The following is a 23,527-nucleotide window of genomic DNA, read 5'->3' as shown; positions in this document are numbered from 1 at the left end:
AGATTACACGGTAGATATATGTTTAACTTTTGAAGGAACTACCAAATTGTTCCCCCAAAGAAAGAGTACAAGTTTACACCATCAGTAATGTACAAGAATTCCAGTTGCTCCAAACCCTTACCAATATAGGGCACTGTCAGCCTTTTCATTGTAGCCAATTAATTTTAGATTTCTAAGAGCTATACAGTACTATTTCTTTGTGGTTTTGATTTGCATTTTCCTAGTGACTAATCATGGAACTACAACTCTCAGCAAGTGGAAGAATAAACCTACTCATGAGACCCAAAGAAGTGAAACAGGGATGCAGGAGGAAAACCAGAACAAGGCATGACTATGGAAGCCACCTGGAGAAGTGACTCAAAGAGAGAGTGGCCAGTAGAATCAAATGATGCACCATGAGTTCTGAAAATTCTCTTTTGGATTTAGTGCCCTTGGTGACTTTATCAAAAGATGTTGCAGTAGCAATTGGTTCCAGATTCCAGCCTCTTTCCAGCATGAGTCCCATTGTCCTGCCTGCTGGGCAGCACCCCCTCCTTGGGTTTCTGGGTCCCAGTTCCCCCAGGGCCCTTCCTCAGAGCCCTTGAGGTCAAAACAACAGCTGGCACCTCTTTGTAGTAGTTCTAAGTTTCTGGAGATGTCCTGGGCTCTGGTCCCTGGGAAGTCAAGTCTGAGAGGGAGATTAACAGGCAGAGCTTTACTAAGAAGTGCTCTCAGGATCATCACCTCTGGAAGACATGGGAAAGCAGCAGGACTAGGTGATGGAGAAGTTGGGCTGTGGTGCATTCTCGACTAAGGGCTCAGTTGACCCCCACAGGGAGCTCTGAAGCTGGATGGCCCTTCAGCATTGCCGCATTGGAGGCAAAGGCCCCAAGCAAGCCCTATGTGGACCGGTCAGTCATTGGATATAGCCTATTCCCAGGAGGGAGGTGTGTGACCTTGGGCAATTCCTGCCCCACAGCTTCTTCCCTTCAGTCTTGAGAGGTTCTAGGCAGCAGTCGGAATTCATTGCCAGGGTTTCTCCTCCAAGCTTCTATGTTCTAAGCGGAAACCTGGAATGAACTCACCAGGGACCATGTCTGCTGGGCCCTCCACATCTTCCCCACAGGTAGGAACATACCTAAACTCCGAGCTCCTTCCAGCTCAAGTGTAACCCAATGCCTGTGTTTCTGACATATTAATGTCAGAAACCACTCTCTCCTGATCCAAAAACGTTAATGAGGTCACAGCCTGAGTGCCCAACTTCACAAAGATGTGACTCAGACTTAGGGATAATCGGTTGAAACACAGCACAATTGGGTATTGAGGAGTTCCTTGGTGGCTTAGCAGGTTAAGGACCCAGCATTGTCACTGCTATGGCTCAGGTTATTGCTATGGTGTAGGTTCTACTTCTGGCCAGAGAACTTCCACGTGCCTTGGGCGCTGCCAGAAAGAAAAAAAAAGAAAAGAGAAAAGAAAAAGGAGTAACCAGAATATAGCCCACATAGAGTTCCCGTCATGGCTCAGCAGGAACAAATCTGACTAGCATCCATGAGGATAGATGTTCCATCCCTAGCCTCGATCAGTGGGTTAAGGATCCAGTGTTGCCGTGAGCTGTGACAGCTCCAAATCAACCCCTAGTCTGGGAACCTCCATATGCCACAGGTGCAGCCCTAAAAAGACAAAATAAAATAATAAATAAAAGAGTACAGCCCACTGAAGTCATCTAGAGTACATTTTATTAACACAGAAGGACCACGATTCACTGTATTAATATCACAGCAGGAGTTTAGACCCTGGTAAGCACCACTCATGTAATATACCAGGAACTCAATTACAAGGAGGAAGCAAAACATCATTACCAAAAATTCCTCACAAAGAACAAGTCTCACCCCCCCACCCCGAAATATACAAACCTAAAAATGTGTGACAACATGTAACATTAAGACTCAAATTTATTTTTTAAAATATGCTTTAAAATATACTGTCTTCTCTCCTCCCCTTGACTCTCCAATTATGTGAGGAGGTCTTTTTCACTGTTTTCTCCTTGACTTCTACCCTCTTCTGTGTCCCCGAGCAGAAGCAAGGGCTGAGCAGACACCGAGGCTGTGACTATGCCGTCTGTTCTGTAGCCCGCGAGTGCTGGTTCCGGGGGTGGCCCTCGCTGCTGGGGGGCACCTCTTTTTGGAGGTTCACCCTGCCGGTCTTTCCAGCAGTTTCAATCCAGGGGTGCTGAAGGACCTGGTGGGCCGTGTAGCGCTTTTTGGGATCTACCACCAGCAAACGGCTTACCAGATCTTTGGCAGCTGTTGGAATGAAAGAAGGATGGAAAAAATGAGATGGATGAAGGTGGTTCTGCATTTCCCTTCCCCACACAAGAAATAAGGAAACACACATTTTTGCTAGCACCATGGCTGGACCACAGCAGTGCTGTCCCACAGAATTTCCAGCCATGATGGAAACCTTCCATACCGCGCTACCCATCTGGGACTACTGGACGTTTGAAATATGGCTGGTGCAACAGACGAACTGAATTCTTACCGTATTTCCTTTTTTTTTCTTTCTTTTTTTTTTTTTGTCTTTTTAGGGCCACACCCACGGCACATGGTAGTTTCCAGGCTAGGGGTCTAATCGGAGCTGTTGCTGCCGGCCTATGCCAGAGCCACAGCAATGCTAGATCCGAGCCACATCTGCAACCTACACCACAGCTCACAGCAATGCCAGATCCTTAACCCACTGAGCAAGGCCAGGGATTGAACCTGCAACCTCATGGTTCCTAGTTGGATTGGTTTCCACTTCGCCACGATGGGAACTCCTGAATTTACTTTTAATTCATTTACACTTAATAGCCACGTGCAGCTAGGGGCCACCATGTCAGACTAGAATCATGGGGTCAGGCCCACCGAAGAGAACACATGAGGGCACACACTATATGTCTACATATTTTAAATTTGTAAATCAAACTATCAGGTTGTTAAATGAAATATGTCCAATCTTTCTTCCTAAGTTGATAAATATACCTTCAGATTGTGACAAAATGGAAAGACATGGGCAAAGGAACCTAAATAGGAAATAGTACAAATTCAAAATTAATTGCATTTTTTTTTGCCCAAGACCTAGACTAATTCTGGAGAGCTGTAGTGATAACTGGTGGGCCAGGTGGCTAATGGGGAGCAGAAGAGATTTCTCTCTGGCTTGTTGGCTCTCCCAGGCTAGCTCAGAATGCACAGGGGGAATTCCTTTGTGGCTCAGAGAGTTAAGAACCCAACCAGTATCCATGAGGATGTGGGTTCAATCCCTGGCCTTGTTCAGCAGGTGAAGGATCTGGTGTTGCTGTGAGCTGTGGTACAGGTTGCAGATGTAGCTCCGATCCCACATTGCTGTGGCTGTGGTGTAGGCTGACAGCTGCAGCTCTGATTTGACCTCTAACCTTGGAACTTCCACATGCCACAGGCACAGCCATAAAAAGTCCCAAAAAAAACATCCTTGGGGGAAAAAAACACCCAGTTTCTTTGCCTTTACTCCCAATTCTCATTCAAGGCCAGCTAGCTGCTCACCCACCAATCGCCCTCCTCTATGGCCACTGTCCAGCTACCTGTTGAGCATGGAGACCAGATTCTCATACCCCATTCTGCTGAAGCTGGACAAGTGCTGCCCACAATGTGCCCTGTCCCCACTTATCTCCAGAATCATGCCTTCAGTATGCTTGGAGGATTTGGTGGTAGAAGGCCAGGTTTAAATGAAATTCTCAGACTTACATATATGTGTGTGGACAGCTAGATACCTGCCAACACGTCTGTGCTCTCCCTACACTCCCAAACAGCCACTCCTTGGCCCCCTATGGCACTGTGGGGAGGGGCCAAGAAAAGATCTCACAAGCCATGGAAGTGGGCTTGGGCATCTGGGCAAGAAAGGCTGGGACCCCAGTTAAGTGGTCTAGAAGGGGGAGACTAGGCTCTGGGGTCCACATCATCTTGTTCCCACAGTCTCCTCACTTGTGGGGAGAGATGTAGCCAGAACACACTCCCTAAGGCATGGGGGGCGCTCAGGGCTGGGCCACCACAACCAGACCTAATAACAGTGCTGCAGAGAACTTTCTAAAATGATTTTTAGGAGTTCCATGGTGGCCTAGCAGTTAAGGATCTGGCATTGTCACTGCTGTGGCTTGGGTCACTGAGGTGGTGTGGGTTCTCTCCCTGGCCCGGAATTTCTGCAAGTTTCAGGCACCGCCAAAAATTTTTTAAAAATTAAAAAACTATTACTAGTCCTCAACTCCTAAGCTGCCACTGCCTCAATCAGCTCAAGACTCTCACCCTACATGCAGCAAACCACCCTTTCCCTAACTTATTAAGAGGAAAAGTGAAACCCTTCCTTTCCCTCAACACCCCAACCCCCCGTGAGGAGACATAGCAGAGGACAAGGGCAGTTCAGTAAGTCATCTTACATGATGCATTTAGGGGAAACTGGGGAAAAGTTATCACTCCTATTCCAGCTTTTAAGCTAAAGAGACTTGAAGACTCAAAACCTCTGATTATCAGCTCTTAATTTTTTAAGGACAGTGAGTAGTGCAGATAAATCAGTAGAAAAATAACAAAGGTTCCACTTGAAAGGAGAGAAAAGGAGGACCAGACATGCTTCTATTCTGCTAAAAACTACCTAAGACCTTCACCCCTGACCTTCCAGAGCCCTGTGGCCCTTACAGGAACCCAACCATTCACATGTAAAATAAGTATCTCCAGGGAGTTCCCATCATGGCTCAGTGGTAATGAACCTGACTAGTGTCCATGAAGATGTGGGTTTGATTCCTGGCCCCTGTTCAGTGGGTTAAAGATCCAGCATTGCCGTGAGCTGTGGTAGAGGTCACAGACATGGCTCGGATCTGGTGTCACTGTGGCTATAGCGTAGGCTAGCAGCTGCCGCTCTGATTCAGCCCCTAGCCTGGGAACTTACATATGCCACACATGAGGCCCTGAAAATCAACACATACATGCTACATACACACATAAAATAAGCATCTCCAGTCTGTCCAATTCACAAACACTTCTGTATATGGGATGGCTCTGATCTTTCCAAATAAGCATTGTGTGTTTCTGAGAGTCTTCAGTTCTAAGGTTTGATAACTGGTTTCCAGAAAAGTATTTGGTGACTACAACTGGTGGTTGGACTCTTTCACTGAATCTCAAAGAAAGTCATGTGCTCAGAAGGCTAGGGAAATCTATACAAATCTAGCAGGAGATAAAGGATGAAGCCCAAGATGTCAATAGCCTAGGTACTGCTATGGGTTCTGTGTGTGTCACTTTACAAATCTGACCTGAAAACCAGCTCTACCATTACTCAGCTCCTAGGAGGGACTCCAGCTCTCCATCCCTTTCCCTCCTGCTTGGGAAGACCCCAGTCTCACCATCAGAGATATTGTCCCAGTAAGGAGCCAGGAACTCGAAGTGGCCCAGCTGGATGATGTGAAACAGCTCATCCTGGTCCCTCTCCGGGCTGCGGAACGGAGGGAAGCCACAAAGGAGGATGTAGAGGATGACACCTGCAGCCCACATGTCCACCTCCAGCCCGTAACCTGTGTGGTGGAGGCAGAAACACAGCATCTCACCATCTTGACTGCCATTTCTGTATGGAAGGGGGTCTCAAAACCATGGCTCAGCCAACCATACCACTCTGTGTATCCATCCTACTATCTCTACAGAGACCCTGTGTTCAAAATCTAACTCATCCTCATCTCCCCCAAAGCTTTTCTTTCCAACCCTGTGCTGGCTGGTGCTGGCCCTGGCGTCCTGGCTTCTCAGAGTTCATGCAGACTATTTGCTTTCATTCCTCTGTTATCCAGCTCATGATGCCTCCATGAAGATGTCTACAGTTTCTCAAGATTCTCCTGTCCCACATAACCATGGTTATGATGCTGGCTCTCTGAGCCCAGACTCATTTGGGGGAATCCAGGCTCAACTGACTCATCCAACCACACTTCACTCTGCTCCACTGAGGCTGGTCCTCTCAGGTCTCTCCCAGCATGCATGTTCTCATCTCCATGTCTTAGCTTCCCCAATGCTTCTGCTGCTGGAATGAAATCTCTCCCTTCTCCCTATCCCCAACCCAACAACCCAGCCAGACCCTTCCCACCTTTCACCATCCTAGGGTGGCTAACTTGATTTCTCCTGGAGTGCAAAGATGCCTTGGCTAAACAGTCATTCCCATACTGGGAGCCATGTAACAATAATGATGATTTCCTCTTATATACTTTACAAAGAGTGTCACTAAAACAGTCCATTGGGCCCTCATACGATATATAAGCAGGTGATAAATACTACTTATGGGGTTTGAAATAGGACCTCCCTTTCCTTTAAATACAAGGTTGGTGAAGGAGTTTTTAAGCAAATTACCATTGAACTGCTTCAATTCTCTCCATTAGAGGAGGCTTTGGGCTGTGGCCAAATGGCCTTGCTCGCTTGAGTTCCGCACCCAGTTCTCCACCACCTTTCATCTTATTGTCCTGCCAACGTGGACATGTGCCCGCATCCCCCCACACACAATCTGCTCCCTGCAATAAGGGCAGCCCTGATAAAGAAACAGTTCTCATGCTTCAATCAAGGAGGCCTACTTCAAATATTTCCTTTAAAGTCCAAGTCCAAGCTTTGTGCCAACTCTCTGAGATTTCTGACTGCTCCATGTTGAAAAATATAAAATTTAGGCGTTCCCATCATGGCTCAGCCAAAACAAATCTGACTAGTATCCATGAGGATGCAGGTTCGATCTCTGGCCTTGCTCAGCGGGTTAAGGATCTGGCATTGCCATGAGCTGTGGTGCAGGTCGCAGATGTGGTTCAGATCTGTCACTGCTGTAGCTGTGGCATAGGCCAGTGGCTATAGCTCCGATTCAACCCCTAGCCTGGAAATCTCCATATGCTGCGGGTGCAGCCTTAAAAAATATATATATACACACATACATATACATATAATTTAAATACTAAAAATTAAACATGTGTGGAGTTCCCATTGTGGCACAGCGGAAGTGAATCTGACTAGGAACCATGAGGATGCGGATTTGATCCCTGGCCTCGCTCAGTGGGTTAAGGATCTGGTGTTGTCATGAGCTGTGGTGTCAGCTGAAGATGAGGCTCAGATCTGGCATTGCTGTGGCTGTGGCATAGGCTGGCGGCTACAGCTCCGATTTGACCCCTAGCCTAGGAACCTCCATGAACCGTGGGTGCAGCCCTAAAAAGACAAAAAAAAAAAAAAAGTAAAATAAAATAACAAAATAAAAAAATAAAAAAACAAAACCATGTGTTAGTAAGTGAGCTAAGGTCCCACAGAGCAATGTGTTATGCTTACCTTTCTCAGAAAGAATTTCAGGAGCCACATAAGTTGGAGTCCCACACACAGTAAATATAGGTCTCACCACATGTTTTGCGAGACCAAAATCCGCCAGTTTCAAGGTGGTAGATTTGTCCTCATTTCGCTGAACCTGGAAGAAAACCAAATCCCCCAACTGTGATGAGAACAAGGAAGGAAAATTTTGAGACAACAAGCATGCAAGGTCAGGATAAGCCAATAAGAAAACACAGGAGCTTATAGGTTAGCCCAACACTGACCAACTTGATCTCAATGACAGGTGCTTACTAAAGAACCAATGAGTTAGGCGTTCCCGTCATGGCTCAGCAGAAACGAATCTGACTACCATCCATGAGGACGAAGGTTTGATCTCCGGCCCAGCTCAGTGGGTTAAGGATCCGGCATTGCTGTGAGCTGTAGTATATAACCAATAAGTTAGATTTACTCTGCTGTCCAGTATGGTAGCACCATAATGCCAGAGATGGATATTTATTTTAAATTAACTAAAATCCAATTAAATTAAAATTTAGTTTCTCAGATGCACTTGCCACTTTTTAAGTGGTCTATGGCCATCCATGGCTAGTGGCTACCATGTTGGACAGTTCATATCGACATTTCCATCATCACAGAAAGCTCCACTGGGCATGTTAAAAGATGTTAACTAGATGGGATTAGAGATGGCGGAATAGAAGGACTGGAGCTCAACTTCTCTCCTAAAAACACAAAATTCACAACTAAAGGCTGAGCAACCTTCAACCAAATGGACCAGAAACCTTAAAAAAGATATCCTACTCCAGAAGACAAAGAGGAGGCCACATCAAGAGGTAGGAGGGGTGATTTCATGATATAAACAACCCCATACCTCCCAGGTGGGAAGCTCCACAGACTGGAAACTAACTGGTTCACAGAGACTCACCTACAGGAGTGAGAGTTCTGAGTCCCACAACAAACTCTCATGTGTAGGGATCTGGCACTGGGAGAAAGAGCCCCCAGAGCATCTGGCATTGAAGGACAGTGGGGCTTGTGCAAAGGAGTTCCATGAGATTGGGGGAAACAGAGACCCCATTGTTAAAAGGCGCACAAAGACTTTCACGTGCACTGGGTCCCAGGGCAAAGCAAAGTCTCCATAGGAATCTGGGTCAAACCTGATGGCAGTTCTTGGAGGACATCCTGGGAAAACAGGGGTGAATGTGGCTTGTTGTGAGGGAAGGACACTGGAAGCAAAGCTCTCAGGAATATTCAGCAACATGCCTTTCTCTGGAAGTGGCCATTTTGGGAAAATCTGGCCCCACCCATCAGTCAGCCTGAGAAGCCCCAGGGCAAACAACAATCCAGGTGGGATCACAGCCCCACCCATCAGTAAACAGGCTACCTAAAGACCCCTCAGGCACACAGCTGCCTCTAATCCCATCCAGAGACTAAGCCCCACCCACCAGAGGGATAGGAATCAGCTCCACCTACCAGTGGGCAAGCATCAGTCCCTCCCATCAGGAAGCCTACAGCAAGCCCCCATACAGACTTCAGCCACAAGGGGACAGACACCAGAAGTAAGAGAGGCTACAACGCTACCATCTGTAAAAAGGTCACCACACCAAAAACCTATAAAATGAAAAGACAGAGAACTATAACTCAGATGAGGGAGAAGGGAAAACCCCAGAAAATCAGCTAAGTGATCAGGAGATTCTCAGCCTCTGGGAAAAAGACTTTAGACTGTTGATGCTGAAGAAGATGCAAGGCATTGGAAATAAACTGGAGGTAAAGATGGATAACTTATAGGAAACACTGAGCAAAGAGATACAAGATATAAAACTTGAACATGAAGAGATGCAAAATACAATAACTGAAATAAAAAATTCACTAGAAGCAGCTAAGAGCAGAATACAGGAGGCAGAAGAAGCAATAAGCAAGGTGGAGGACAGATTAGTAGAAATTACAGATGCGGAACAGAAAAGAGAAAAAAGATTGAAAACGAATGAAGAGAGTCTCAGAGAACTCTGGGACAATGTGAAACGCACCAACATCCATATTATAGGGGTGCCAGGAGAAGAGAGAGAGAAGGGGACAGAAAAAATATTCCAAGAGATAATAGCTGAAAACTTCCCTAACATGGGAAAGGAACCACTCACTCAAATCCAGGAAGCACACCAAATACCATATAAAATACACTCAAGGAGGAATACTCTGAGACACATATTAATCAAACTAACCAAAATTAAAGACAAAGAAAAAAATCTTGAAAGGAGCTAGGGAAAAGAAACAAATAACATACAAGGGAACCCTGATAAGGTTATTGGCAGATTTTTCAGCAGAAACTCTGCAGGCCAGAAGGGAGTGGCATGATGCACTTAACGTGATGAAAGGAAAAAACCTCCAACCAAGATTACTTTACCCAGCAAGGCTCTCATTCAGATTGGAAGGAGAAATCAAAAGCTTCACAGATAAGCAAAAGCTGAGAGAATTCAGCAACACTAAACCAGCCTTACAACAAATACTAAAGGAACTTCTCTAGGCAGGAAAGAAAATACAGCAACAGGAAACAAAAATTCCACAAATGAGACGGCTTACCAGTAAATGAATATATACAGTAAAGATATGAAATCATCTATGCACAATTATACCACCAAAAACAGAAATCATGAGAAGAGGTTTGTACAAATGCAGGACACTGGAGATGAACTTGCAATTAAAAGACCAACAACTTAAAACAATCTCATATATATATATATATATATATATATATATATATATATATATATAGAGAGAGAGAGAGAGAGAGAGAGAGAGAGAGGGACTCATATCAAAAGTTCAGAATAACTGCAAACCAAAAATCTACAATTGATACACAAACAAAGAAAAGTCAACTCAAATACAACACTAAAGAGAGTCATCAAACCAGAAGAGGAGAGAACAAGAGAAGAAGGAAAGAAAAAAGAGCAACAAAAACAAATCCAAAGCAATTCATAAAATGGCAATAAGAACATACATATCAATAATTACCTTAAATGTTAATGGACTACTTGCCCCAACCAAAAGACATAGACTGGCTGAATGGATACAAAAACAAGACCCATATACATGCTGTCTTCAAGAGACCCACTTCATTTCTACGGACACATACAAATCGAAAGTGAGAGGATGGAAGAAAATATTTCATGCAAACAGGGATCAAAACAAAGCTGGAGTAGCAATACTCATACAAGACAAAGTAGACCTTAAAATGAAAAATATTTTAAGGGACAAAGAAGGCCATTACACAGTGATCAAAGGATCAATCCAAGAAGAAAATGTAACAATTTTAAATATCTACCCACCCAACCCAGGTTCACCACAATATATAAGGCAACTGCTAACAATCTTAAAAGGACAAATCGACAATAACACAATAATACTGGGGGACATTAACAACCCACTTACAGCAACGGACAGATCAACCAGACAGAAAATCAATAAGGAAACACAGGCCCTGGATGAAGCATTAAGCCAGATGGACTTAACAGATATTTATAAGACATTCCATCCAAAAGCAACAGCATACACATTCTTATCAAGTGCACATGGAACATTCTCTAAGATTGATCACATCCTGGGTTACAAATCCAACCTCAGTAACTTTAAGAAAATTGAATCTTATCAAGCAGCTTTTCCAAAAACAATGCTATACCACTAGAAATCAACAACAAGAAAAAAATCTGCAAAAAACACAAACACGTGGAGACTCAACAACATGCTACTAAACAACCAATGGATCACTGAAGAAATCAAAGAGGAAATTAAAAAATACTTACAAGCAAATGACAAATGACAACAAACATATGACACTCCAAAACCTATGGCATGCAGCAAAAGCCGTTCTAAGAGGGAAGTTTATAGCAATACATGCCCACCTCAGGAAACAAGAAAAAGCTCAAACAAGCTAACTTGACATCTACAGCAGCTCGAGAGAGAACAGACAAGACATAAAGTGAGTAGAAGGAAAGAAATCAGAAAGATCAGAGAAGAAATCAATGAAATAGAAACGAAGAAAACCATAGAAAAGATCAATGAAATGAAAAGCTGGTTCTTTGAAAAGATCAACAAAATTGATAAACCCTTAGCCAGACTTATCAAGAAAAAAAAGAGAGAGGACTCAAATCAATAAAGTTAGAAATGAAAGAGAAGTAACAACAGACATCACAGAAATACAAAGGATCATAAGAGAACTACCACATGCAACTACAGGCCAATAAAATGGAAAACCTAGAAGAAATGGACAAATTCTTAGAAAAGTACAATCTCCCAAGACTAAACCAAGAGGAAATAGAAAGGTGAACAGACCCATCACAAGAACTGAAATTGAAACTGTGATGAAAAAACTTCCAACAAACAAAGTCCAGGACCAGATGGCTTCACAGGCGAATTCTATCAAACATTTAGAGAAGAGCTAACACCTCTCCTTCTGAAACTATTCCAAAAAATTGCAGAGGAGGGATACTCCCAAACTCATTCCATGAGGCCACCATCACCCTGATACCAAAACCAGACAAAGGCACCACCAAAAAAGAAAACGACAGGCCAATTTCACTGATGAACATCGATGCAAGAATCCTCAACAAAATACTAGCAAACCGCATCCAACAGTACATTAAAAGGATTGTACAACATGATCAAGTGGGATTTATCCCAGGCATGCAAGGGTTCTTCAATATCTGAAAATCCATCAGTGTCATATACCACATTAACAAACTGGAGAATAAAACCCATATGATCCTCTCAATAGACACAGCAAAAGCCTTTGACAAAATCCAACACCCATTTCTGATAAAAACCCTTCAGAAAGTGGGCATAGAGGAAACCTACCTCAACATCACAAAGGCCACATCTGACAAACCGACAGCGAACATCATTCTCAATGGTGAAAAGCTCGAAGAATTCCCACTGAGGTAAGGAACAAGACAAGGATGTCCACTCTCGATACTACTCTTCAACATAGTTTTGCAAGTCCTAGCCACAGCAATCAGAGAAGTAAAAGAAATGAAAGGAATCCAAATTGGAAAGGAAGATGTAAAACTAGCACTATTTGCAGATGATATGATACTGTACCTAGAGAATCCTAAAGACTCTACCAGAAAACTATTAGAGCTCATCCATGAATTTGGCAAAGTCGCAGGATACAAAATTAATACACAGAAATCGACAGCATTTCTACACACTATCAATGAAAGATCAGAAAAGGAAATTAGGGAAGCAATCCCATTTACCATCGCATCCAAAAGAATAAAATACCTAGGAGTAAACCTACCTAAAGAGACACAAAAAAAGACCTATACTCTGAAAACTGTAAGACACTGATGAAAGAAATCAAAGATGACACAAGAGATGGAAAGACATACCATGCTTGTGGATTGGAAGAGTCAGTATTATCAAAATGACTATACCACCCAAGGCAATCTACAGATTCAATGCAATCCCTATCAAATTACCAAGGATGTTTTTAACAGAACTCAAACAAAATATTTTAGTTTGTTTGGAAGCACAAAAGACCCAGAATAGCCAAAGACATCCTGAAAAAGAGAAATGGAGCTGGAGGAATCAGGCTCCTGGACTTCAGACTATACTACAAAGAAACAGTCATCAAAACCGCATGGTACTGGCACAAAGACAGAAATATAGATCAGTGGACAGGAGAGAAAGCCCAGAATTAAACCCACACACCTACAACCAACTAATCCATGACAAAGGAGGCAAGAATATACAATGGAGAAAGGACAGCTTGTTCAATAAGTGGTGCTGGGAAAACTGGACAGCCACATGGAAAAGAATGAAATTAGAACACTCCCTAACACCATACACAAAAAGAAACTCCAAATGGATTAAAGACCTAGATATAAGACCAGACGCTATCAAACTCTTAGAGGAAAACATAGGCCTAACACTCTCCAACAAAACAACAGCAACATCTTCTCAGATCCATCTCCTAGAGTAATGATAGTAAAAACAAAAATAAACAAACGGGACCTAATCAAACTTCAAAGTTTCTGCACAGCAAAGCAAACCCTAAACAACACAAGAAGACAACCCACGGAATGGGAGAAAATCTTTGCAAGTGAATCAACTGACAAGGGACTAATCTCCAAAATTTATAAACACCTTCTGCAGCTCCATACCAAAAAAAACAAACAACCCCATCCAAAAAGGGGCAGAAGATCTAAACAGACAGTTCTCCAAAGAAGACATACAGATGGCCAAGAAACACATGAAAAGATGTTCATCATCACTCATTATTAGAGAAATGCAAATCAAAACCACTCTGAGGTACCACCTTACACCAGTAGAATGGCCATCATCCAAAAGTCTACAAACAATAAGTGCTGGACAGGGTGTGGAGAAAAAGGAACCCTGTTACACTGTTGGTGGGATTGTAAATTGGTGCAACCACTGTGGAAAACAGTATGGAGATTCCTCAGAAAACTAAACATAGAAGTACAATTTGATCCAGCAATCCCACTCCTGGGCATCTATCCAGAGAAAACCATGACTCAAAAAGACACATGTACTCCAATGTTCACGGCAGCACTCTTTTCAATAGCCAAGACATGGAAACAACCTAAATGTCCATCGATAGAGGAGTGGATCAAGAAGAGGTGTTACATATACACAATGGAATGTTACTCAGCCATTAAAAGGAACGAAATACCAGCATTTTTATCAACATGGATGGACTTAGAAATTATCATGGTAAGTGAAGTCAGCCATACAATAAGATACCAATATCAAATGCTTTCACTGACATGTGGAATCTGATAAAAGGACACAATGAACTTCTTTGCAGAACAGATGGTGACTCACAGACATTGAAAAACTTACAGTTTCCAGAGGAGACAGTTTGGGGGGTGGGGAGATATGCTTGTGTTATGGGATGGAAATCCTGTGAAATTGGATTGTTATGATCATTATACGACTACAGATGTGATAAATTCATTCGAGTATTAATTTAAAAAAAGATGTTACCTAGTGAAAAACACAAAAAGCAAATTCAAATGATAACAATTAGGGGCAAAAACTTAACAGTGGACAAAGGGCTAATCTCTCTCTATAAAGAGCTACTACGAATGAATAAGAAAATGATTGGTAAATGAATAGAAAAATATGCAAAGGACACAAACGTATTATTCACAGAACAAGAAATACAAACCAAATTAAAGGTTTGCAGACTCCAGACCTAATATGAGAAAATGCAAATTTAAACTAAGTAGCACTCTTCACTTAATTGGATTGGCAAAAATTCCAAAGTGTGATAATTATACATTGTTGACCAGATGTGGAAAAAAATGTTACTGTGAAGGCCAGTTTGGCTGTGTATGTCAAGATTGCAAATGCAGTTAGCCTTTGACCCAGAGGAAAAAAAAAAAAAAAGAAAGAAAAAAGAGAAAGTTCCACTGGGCAGCACTGAGTTAGAACAAGGATCAGTGATACTTTTGAGCACAGACTAGCTGTAATGAGGACTAGAGAATGCCTGTGGGTAAATGCATGTCTAGGCAGAGGATAAAACAAAAGGAAAAAGAAGTGGAAACTGGAATGAAGAAGTAGATAAATAAGCAGGGGAGGCTAAAATGATATGGTTTACTTCACAAACACTTGTGTCGTGCTTCTTCGATGCCAGGCCCTGTGTATAACATCTTACAAAATATGAATTCACTTAATCCTCTTCTCAGTCCTGTGAGGCTATGCACATTCCCACTTTACAGATGAGCAAGTGGAGGCACAGTTACATAGTAAATGGCAGCTAGAGTCTGAACCCTGACACTTGGGCTTTAGAGTCTGCGCTTGCAACTGGTGTCTGATGCTGAATCTTTCAGCAAAAGGTTATTTCTGTTCCAGGAGGTGGAGAGGCCTCGTCCAAAAGCCCCCAAAGATCCAGAAGCAGGTGGACCCAAGACAAACATCCGCCATCAGGGGGCACCGCCAGCCATTGCCAAAATTGAGGTTCTTATAATGTTTATTTTTTTATTAATTAATTTGGGGGCCTCGCCCCATGGCATGAGGACGTTCCTGGGCCAGGGATCTAACATGAGCCACAACAGCAACCTGAGCTGCTGCAGTGCCAAAGCTGGATCCTTAACCTGCTGCACCACCAGGGAACTCCTCAACCCTGAGATTTACCATGCTATTACACAAAGGCCTTTTACCCTCAATCCCTCAGGCTGCGCAAGAGTCGTCCCTCCTGGGGGAGGGGGGCGGCTGTGTCTCTGGGAATATTTCTGCTGCACAGCCAAGATCTCCAGAGCATTGGCTGGCTGGCTGGCCTTCCAGATTAAAGGAAGGAATATAATAATTTCAGCCTCCACAGCAGTTCACCTGTGAAGAGCAGGACTGACTTCAAGCCAAATGAGAAGTACAGAAGGTCAGACCTGGTACCTTCCCCCCTCCCCCTTTTAGGATCACTTCATCCAAACCCAAGGCCCCCTGACCAAGCACGGCCCTGGTCCACCCTCTGCTGTTAAGGCTCCAGTCCTGCCCTACTCTTACCTGCCCTGCATCTCATGGTAGAAGCTGATAGCCCAGGTGAGGGTGAGCTGGGTGGCTGATTCCAGCACTATGGGAAAATTTACCAGGACTAGCCTGGGCCATATCATCCTAGCGAGACTCTCTAGAGCCACCAGGGTTATAGGAGAAATGTTCAACTTTGGGCAGGTACACACCCTTACATCTCTACTGGAACCCGGGCCAAAGCTTCCAAGGCTCCCACCAGCAGTGGGGGGCTGGTAGGCAGTGGGCAGGGCGCTAGTTCTCCCTGTGCCCCATCAGACCCTTGGGTACAGCGATACCCGACAATGTAGGGTGGGCAGCCATCCCTGGGTAAGTGCTCCAAACCTGCTTTGCCTCCTGCCAGAGAGCTTCCAAGTCCGTAAACAGAATGTGCTTTAATCACTAAGCCCGAGTCACTGCCGGGCCATCTCATCAACGTCTCCATAATTATCCTTAACTGAGCATCAGTGATACAGAACTAAAATGCACGTGTGTTTCAGTCTGTGTATGGGAGCAGACAGCCTGAAAGGAGACCAGGGAGGTCATTATTAGAATAACTGACACTAGAAAATCTAGTTGGAAGGGAAGGATAATAACCAGGGTTCTGCCTTGAGTTTCCAGAGGGACCGTCTACACGACTCACATCTGCTGAGTAACCGCTTAAAAAAAAAAAAAAATCTGTCCCGTACAAATATTTGTAAATATTCCCAACCAAATGATCAGCATTAGAAGCATCTGGCTGACAGAACACATCAAAATAAAGTATGTGTCCCTATGCAAAATAATAAGAATTCCCTCCTCATAGAAACCTTCTAATTCCAAAACCTGTCTTCACAGAGGTGGGTGTGGATTAAACATGGTAGAAACTCGGCCGTTGTTTTCTGTTTTTTGGGTTTTTTTTTTAATTTTAATGAAATTTATTTTGAAAACATGTTAAATATCCAGATGCTGACGGATACATTTTCCAATACTAAATCTGTTTTTTTAAATTATTTTATGGCCTTTCTAGAATAATATTATGCTGCTTTTTGTCTCCATGGAGACAAGAGTTGTCTGGTGACTTGGGACTTCTCATTTACTTCACCTACATGAGCAGCTTAATTACATTTTAAGGTCAGGCACTGATCGTGTGAGTTTTGTTTCTGTTTTTGTTTTTCCAACTGGCACCTCATATTCTTGGCTTCAGATGATTCTTATCTTTATCTTTGAATTCAAATGAGTGACATCCTCCTGGAATAACACTTACTTCCAGAAATCTGTGGAGCTTCTAAAACCATCAAATTCTCCACCCAAACAGGAAACTAGTCTAAAACATCCTCCCCCTGGACTACCCATTCACCTCCGATTGAAATCTCAAGCAGGAGAGGATCCCACAGCTTCCTGGGGCAGACCGTCCTGATTACAGTTGGCCTAACTTCCATGTGGTTCACCCCATGTTAATTCAGAATTCCACCCCGACTCCTGTTTTCTAAATCTGCCCTCTGGGAAGGATATGCTTCTTCCAAAGATGAAAAGCAAGTACAAGAATCCCTGCAGATGACCTGTGGCTTCTCCAACAGGCTCCCAGATGGTACTGATTCAGCTTCATCTCTAAGTTCATGTCCAAGCATCCTAAAGCTGATCTCCAGACCTGTCACCCCTTCCTCACTCCTTCCTATGTTACATGCAGCTCCTAGAGCACCAGCAGCAGTGTCTGGTGGGAGCTTGCTAGAGATCTTGAACAAACAATGCCCAGGAATGGGAGTTTCCACTGTGGTGCAACGGGATTGTGTGGTGCAGGGGACCAGCCAAAAAATAAAAAATAAAATAAGAATGCCCAGAAATGAATATGACAAACCTGTATGAGCTGAACAGAGCCATGGGCCTCAGGACTCTCAGCTAACCAGGCACTGAGTGACCATCAAGGCAAAGAGACCACTAAATGTCCCACTTTGACATCCTTTCCTCAGAAATCCTTTGTAAGGTATCAGAACACACCACCACAGATTATGCCACTTTGACACGATTTTTTTTTTGGCCATCCCTGTGGCAGATGGAGGTTTCCAGGCCAAAGAATGAACCCATGCCACAGTGGCAAAGATTGAATCAAGCCACTGCAGTGACAACGCTGGATCCTTAAACCCCTGCACTACAAGAGAACTTCAACATAACTATTTTGAGCTGAAGACACTTCAGAAACAGCAGGTGCAAGAAGTACTTTCTGATTCTTCCTTCCTAAAAGCAGGAGACAAAAATCCCCACAAGAAGGGTACCCTCCTTGTACCAGGAAGGGCAGAATGTTCTAAATCCCCAGAAACACACCAAAGGAAGAATCTATGTGACGAACCTTATAAAAACAACTCTCACCTTCCACTAGCTTCCCCATGCATTTACATTCCACAGTCTACAGCCTCTAAAAGACTTAACTCTTTTCCTTTGTCTTGCCACTTCTCTAAAACTGTATTGTTCTTCGTTATGATGCTGTATAAACCCTTTGCATTCTCATCCCTGAGTTTCTCCCACGTGTATGCATGCTGCACAAGTGAATAATCTGTCTATTTTCTCTTGTTAATATGTATTTTGTCAGTTTAATTTCCAGGCCCCAGTCACAGAGTCTAAGAAATAGAGCAAACAGGTTTTTATCCTCCTTACACCTTCCCGGGCTAGGTTTGGTTGAGGGCCCACCCATAGCCCCAGTGCCCATATCCGACCTTGCCCTCACCCGATGTCTCCATTTCTATCTACTGATCTATCTATACTCATTGTTCTGGGTCACATTCTTTCCTTTGGGACTCATTTTCAATTGCCCTCTGAGACAGTGTTAGAAATTAATTTACATGGCACTTTAATGACACTTGATCCATCTGCATCCACCAATCCCTTTTTCCAGCCACACCAAAGTACCCTGCTTTGAATCCCCGGCTATTTATCTATCTATTTATAAATATATGTATTTATACATACACATGTATATATCTATGCATACATACATATATATACACACACATATTTTTGTCTTTTTAGGGCTGCACCTGTGGTATATGGAAATTCCCAGGCAAGGGGTCAAACTGGAGCTGTAGCTGCCACCCTACACCACAGCCACAGCAATGCCAGATCTGAGCTGAACCTGTGACCTACACTGCAGCTGGATCCTTAACCCACTGAGCGAAGCCAGAGATCGAACCCGCATTCTCATGGATACTAGTCGGGTTCGTTACCACTGACCCAGGACGTGAACTCCAGGCAATCTGTATTATTTACATAAGCATCCAGGTTACCTCTGGATGGTCTTGGTCTCAAAGCTTCAAGAGGAATCTTTCTTTTTCTGAGCCATTAACAGCTGCCTCTCCTTCAAGAGCACATCAATTTAAATGTGATCTTGCAATGATCAGCTTTGAACAGCAGATGGCAGCAGAGTACAGACCAAACGCCAAGCCGCTACCTCAAGAAAAATTAAGATGTGGGTAAGGCTTAGTAGTCTTTGCTGACTTCTCATTTGATCCTTCTTGCTTCCTCTGGCCTTTTCCCTCCAAGGTTCCATTCCCACTGGCTAAGAAGGCTGAAATGATCTTAGAAACCAATTCATAAGGAAATGCCAATGCCTAAACCAATTTACATTTCAATACCAAAAGATAGCACAAGACAAAGAATGACAAAAAAATCAATGGCGACAAAATTTCATCTGGGACCTGTCACATGACAGGCCATTGACATGCTTTTGGTGTCTATGCATCATGCCAATTTTTCTTCCTACTTAACATCTCATGTTTATTCAACAAATATTAATAAGACACCCACATGTGCTATGTACTATTCTAGGTGCTAGGAATAGAGAACAAAACAAAGTTTTTACTCTTATGAAGGCTTCTTTCTATGAATAAATGATATTCAGATGAACATGTAATGTTAGGTGGTGATAAGTGTTGTAAAAAAATAAAAGCTTGAAGCTCCCCTCCAACAACTCATCACCTCACCCACTCCACTCCTGCCCCTGTTTCCTGCTCATGTGTCAGGTCAAAGCCCCAGGACCTTTGCACTTGCTATTTCCTCCACCTGAAAAATTTGCTCCTCAGATATTAATATATGACTTTTTTCAAGTATTACTTTCTCAGTGAGTCCTTCCTTCACTACCCTTTTCCAAACACCATCCCCTGCTATTGTTTATGGCAGCACTGGCCAATAGAATTTTCTGCAGTGATGGAAATAGCCCATATCTACACTTCCCTGTAGGTTGGCCACCAGCTACACAAGCACTTGAAATGTACTATGGGTGTCTGAAGAACTGAACTTTAAGTTTCATTTAAAAATAAATAGCCATGTGTACTGGACAACACAGCCTTTATCCTACAATACATTGGAAACTAAAGGTTGGGAAGGTTTTTACAGTATATCCACGTCCACCTAGAATATCCTGTTCTGCTGAGTCCTTCATCAGGATGCTCAGTCAGAACAGATGATCAACTTGGCAAGGTTGAGGCATGAGAGAGTGAAAGAAGGACCGAGGCTAGCTTTCCTCTGTATGTGTGTGACATCCCGAAGAAAGAGAGCTGGGGCAGTGGGGTGGGGGGTGGGGTCTCATGTTACTGCATTTAGACAACTAAACCTTAGACCTCAGAAACTTGTTGAAGAGATTTACTGAGTTGCTTTCTCAGATTATGCTGCATTTGAAAATAAAGAAATTTCAGAAACGTCACCTTAGACCCTTACGTGGCTCACTTCTCTTAGAGAGATGACAATACATGTGAATATAGGAATTAAGTGGACAAGGGAGATGGCTGGGCCCTGCCTTCATCAGGTGACCCAAACTTCAGGACTCCTTGAAGGCAATGAAAGGAATTTTAGTAGATACTCAATGAAGTCAATATGAATCAGGCTTTTATTTTACTAATTTATTTATTTTGGCCACACCTGTGACATACAGAAGTTCCCAGGTCAGGGACTGAACCTACAGCAGTAACCAGAGCCACTGCAGTGACAACCCTGGATCCTTAACCAGCTGAGGCACAAGGGAACTCATAGAATCACACTTTTAAATGGTCCTTGGTGATAACTACCGCAGACAATAAAGTCTCAGACAATTACACTCCGAAGTGACTGTTTCAGAAGAAACTAACATTAGAAAGAAAACCTCAGTTATCAAGGTGACCCAGCATCTAGAATTCTGAAGACTTTCAGAAACTTCCTGGGGATCAAGATGGTGGAGGAGTGAAACGCGGTCTTCACCTTCTCTCATAAACACATCAAAAAAAAAAAAATCTGCATGTAGAATGATTCACACAGAATATCTACTGAATGCTGGCAGAAGACCTTAAACCTCCAAAAAGGGCAAGAAACCCTCACATAACTGGATAGAATAAAAGGGAAAAAAAATGAGAGGAAAAAAAAAAAAAGGAATCAGGATGGGACTAGCACTCCTGAGAGGGAGCTGTGAAAGAGGAAAGGAAGCTACGCCATGGTAAGCATCCTTATGGGGAGATTGGCCAAGAATGAGGGACCTCAAAGCCTCAGAGAAAAGCAGAGCAGCTGGACTGAGGAGGGCAAAACAGAGAGAGAGCAATACAGACCACTGGTACCACCTCCAGGGACACCACAGCCTGAGACACTCAGAAGGGGCCTGGGCACTGAGACTCAGGCTCCAGAAGTCAGTTCTGGTGAGAGGACTAGGTTTGGGTCTGTGGAGACAGCCTGAGGGGCTAGGGAGCATTGAGCCAAGGGCTAGGAGCAGAGCTCCCTAGCTGAGGGAACCCAGGAGGAGGTCTGCGCCTACAGGAGAAGCAAGGCACCACTGTTGGGGAGGGCAAGAAGAGGGGGGTGGACCGCCATAGGAATATCTTTCTCTGTGCTCATGTGGACCCTCAGAGGGCAGGGCTCTTGCTCAGGCTATGGGTGGCAGTGCCCCCTGTGTGGGCTAAGCAGGAAGGGGCACCTCTTGTATGGTCTACCAGTGTCAGGAGGCAAACTCAGTCATCTCAGACTCCAGAGGTGGGCATGGCCCACCACCACTAGGGGTCTGTGAACAGGCACCACCACTGAGGCCCCAGTCACCTCAGAGGTCGGAATAGAGGAGGGCACTGCCACCGAGCACCACTTGCTGTTGCTTGCACTCCCTTAGGAATGCATCTTCCCTGCTGCTGCCACTGCCAAACGCTCTGGGCACCGCCTACACCTACCTGGGTGTCACTGCCACTTCCCAGGGCCCTGCAACTAGCAGGAGCAGCCTGAGTCACCTTCTCACAGGTCCTTGCCACTCTCAAGCACCCAGTAATCAGGCACTGGCTACCATCCCTGTCCATTGTCTCCATCTCCCTGGAAGCACATGCAACACTTTAAAAATAAACAGTGAGCCCTCACAAAATACCCAGGGGCACTCGTGGATATAAACAGCCCTCCAATACTACAGCAGTTGTTGTCTCTATACTCACAGAATAAGAAAAATATAAGCAAAATGAAGAAGCTCAGTAGCCATTCCCAGTTAAAAGAACAGAATTCACCTAAAGGAGCAAACAATGAAACAGACCTTTGAAGTCTAACAGACACCGAATTCACAAAGGAGATAGTGAAAATACTGAAGGAATTAAGAGAGGTATGAACAGTAATGAAGATTAATTTTTCTGTCTTGTTTTGTCTTTTTAGGGCTGCACCCATGGCACATGGAGGTTCCCAAGCTAGAGATCAAATCGGAGCTGTGGCCGCTGGCCTATGCCACAGCCACAGCAATGCCAGGTTCAAGCCGAATCTGCGATCGACATCACAGCTCATGGCAATGCTGGAGCCTTAACCCACTGAGTGAGACCAGGGATATAACCTGCATCCTGATGGATGCTAGTCAGATTTCTTTCTGCTGAGCTATGATGAGAACTCCTGCTGATTACTTTAGAAAGAAACTAGAAACTATATGGTGGAGCCAAGAAAAATTAGAAAATTCATTTGCAGAGACACAAGCTGAGTTAAAGGCATTGAAGAAGAGAATGAATAATGCAGAGGAATGAACTAGTGACTTGGAAGATGGAATAATAGAAATACAATCAGGACAGCAGACAGAAAACTAAATTAAAAAAGAATAAAACAATATAAGAGATCCATGGGATAATATAAAGTGAGCCAATCTACACATAATAGGGATTCCCAAAGGAAAAGAAAAAGAAAAGGGGATTGAAGATATATTTGAAGAAATTATGCCTGAAAGCTTTCCCAATCTAAAGGAAAGAGATATCAGAGTTCCCGTTGTGGGGCAGTGGAAACAAATCCAACTAGGAACCATGAGGTTGCAGGTTCGATCCCTGGCCTTGCTCAGGGGGTTAAGGATCTAGTGTTGCTGGGTATAGGTTGCAGACATGGCTCGGATCAGGTGTTGCTGTGCTATAGGCCAGCAGCTGTAACTCAGATTAGACCCCTAGCCTGGGAACCTCCATATGCCCCAAGTGCAGCACTAAAAAGCAAAAATAATTAAATAAATAATAAAATAAAATAAATAAAGGAAACAGATATGAAGACACAGGAAGAACAGAGGGCCCCAAACAAATTGAACCCAAACAGGCCCACACCAAGGCATATTACAATAAAAATGGCAAAAGTTAAAGAGAGGATTCTAAGGGCAGCAAAAGAAAAAGAGTTAATTATAAGGGAACCCCCATAAGGCTACCAGCTGATTTCTCTACAGAAACACTACAGGCTAGAAGATAGTGGCAAAACATATTCAAAGTTGTAAAAGGGAAAAATTGGGAGTTCCCATT

The 23,527-nt window shown here is 43.7% G+C and overlaps 1 protein-coding gene across 2 annotated transcripts in view; it reads right to left on the bottom strand.

The window, feature by feature from the left end:
• Window positions 1–1,693: 1,693 nt before the first annotated feature.
• Window positions 1,694–23,527, bottom strand: part of DCLK3 (doublecortin like kinase 3) — a 54,109-nt gene continuing 32,275 nt past the window's right edge. For both annotated transcript variants that reach the window (XM_047770162.1, XM_047770163.1), the window contains exons 3-5: window positions 7,311–7,443; window positions 5,378–5,545; window positions 1,694–2,282 (exon numbers count right to left, since the gene is read on the bottom strand). In XM_047770162.1, coding sequence (XP_047626118.1) covers window positions 2,089–2,282; window positions 5,378–5,545; window positions 7,311–7,443 — 495 coding nt within the window. In that variant the 3' untranslated portion in view covers window positions 1,694–2,088. The remainder of the gene's footprint in view (window positions 2,283–5,377; window positions 5,546–7,310; window positions 7,444–23,527) is intronic.

This window comes from Phacochoerus africanus, chromosome 1 (assembly GCF_016906955.1).
Source record: "Phacochoerus africanus isolate WHEZ1 chromosome 1, ROS_Pafr_v1, whole genome shotgun sequence".
In the NCBI taxonomy this organism is placed as follows: domain Eukaryota; kingdom Metazoa; phylum Chordata; class Mammalia; order Artiodactyla; family Suidae; genus Phacochoerus; species Phacochoerus africanus.
Note: the sequence above shows the minus strand (reverse complement) of the source record. Positions and strands in the feature narration are given on the sequence as shown.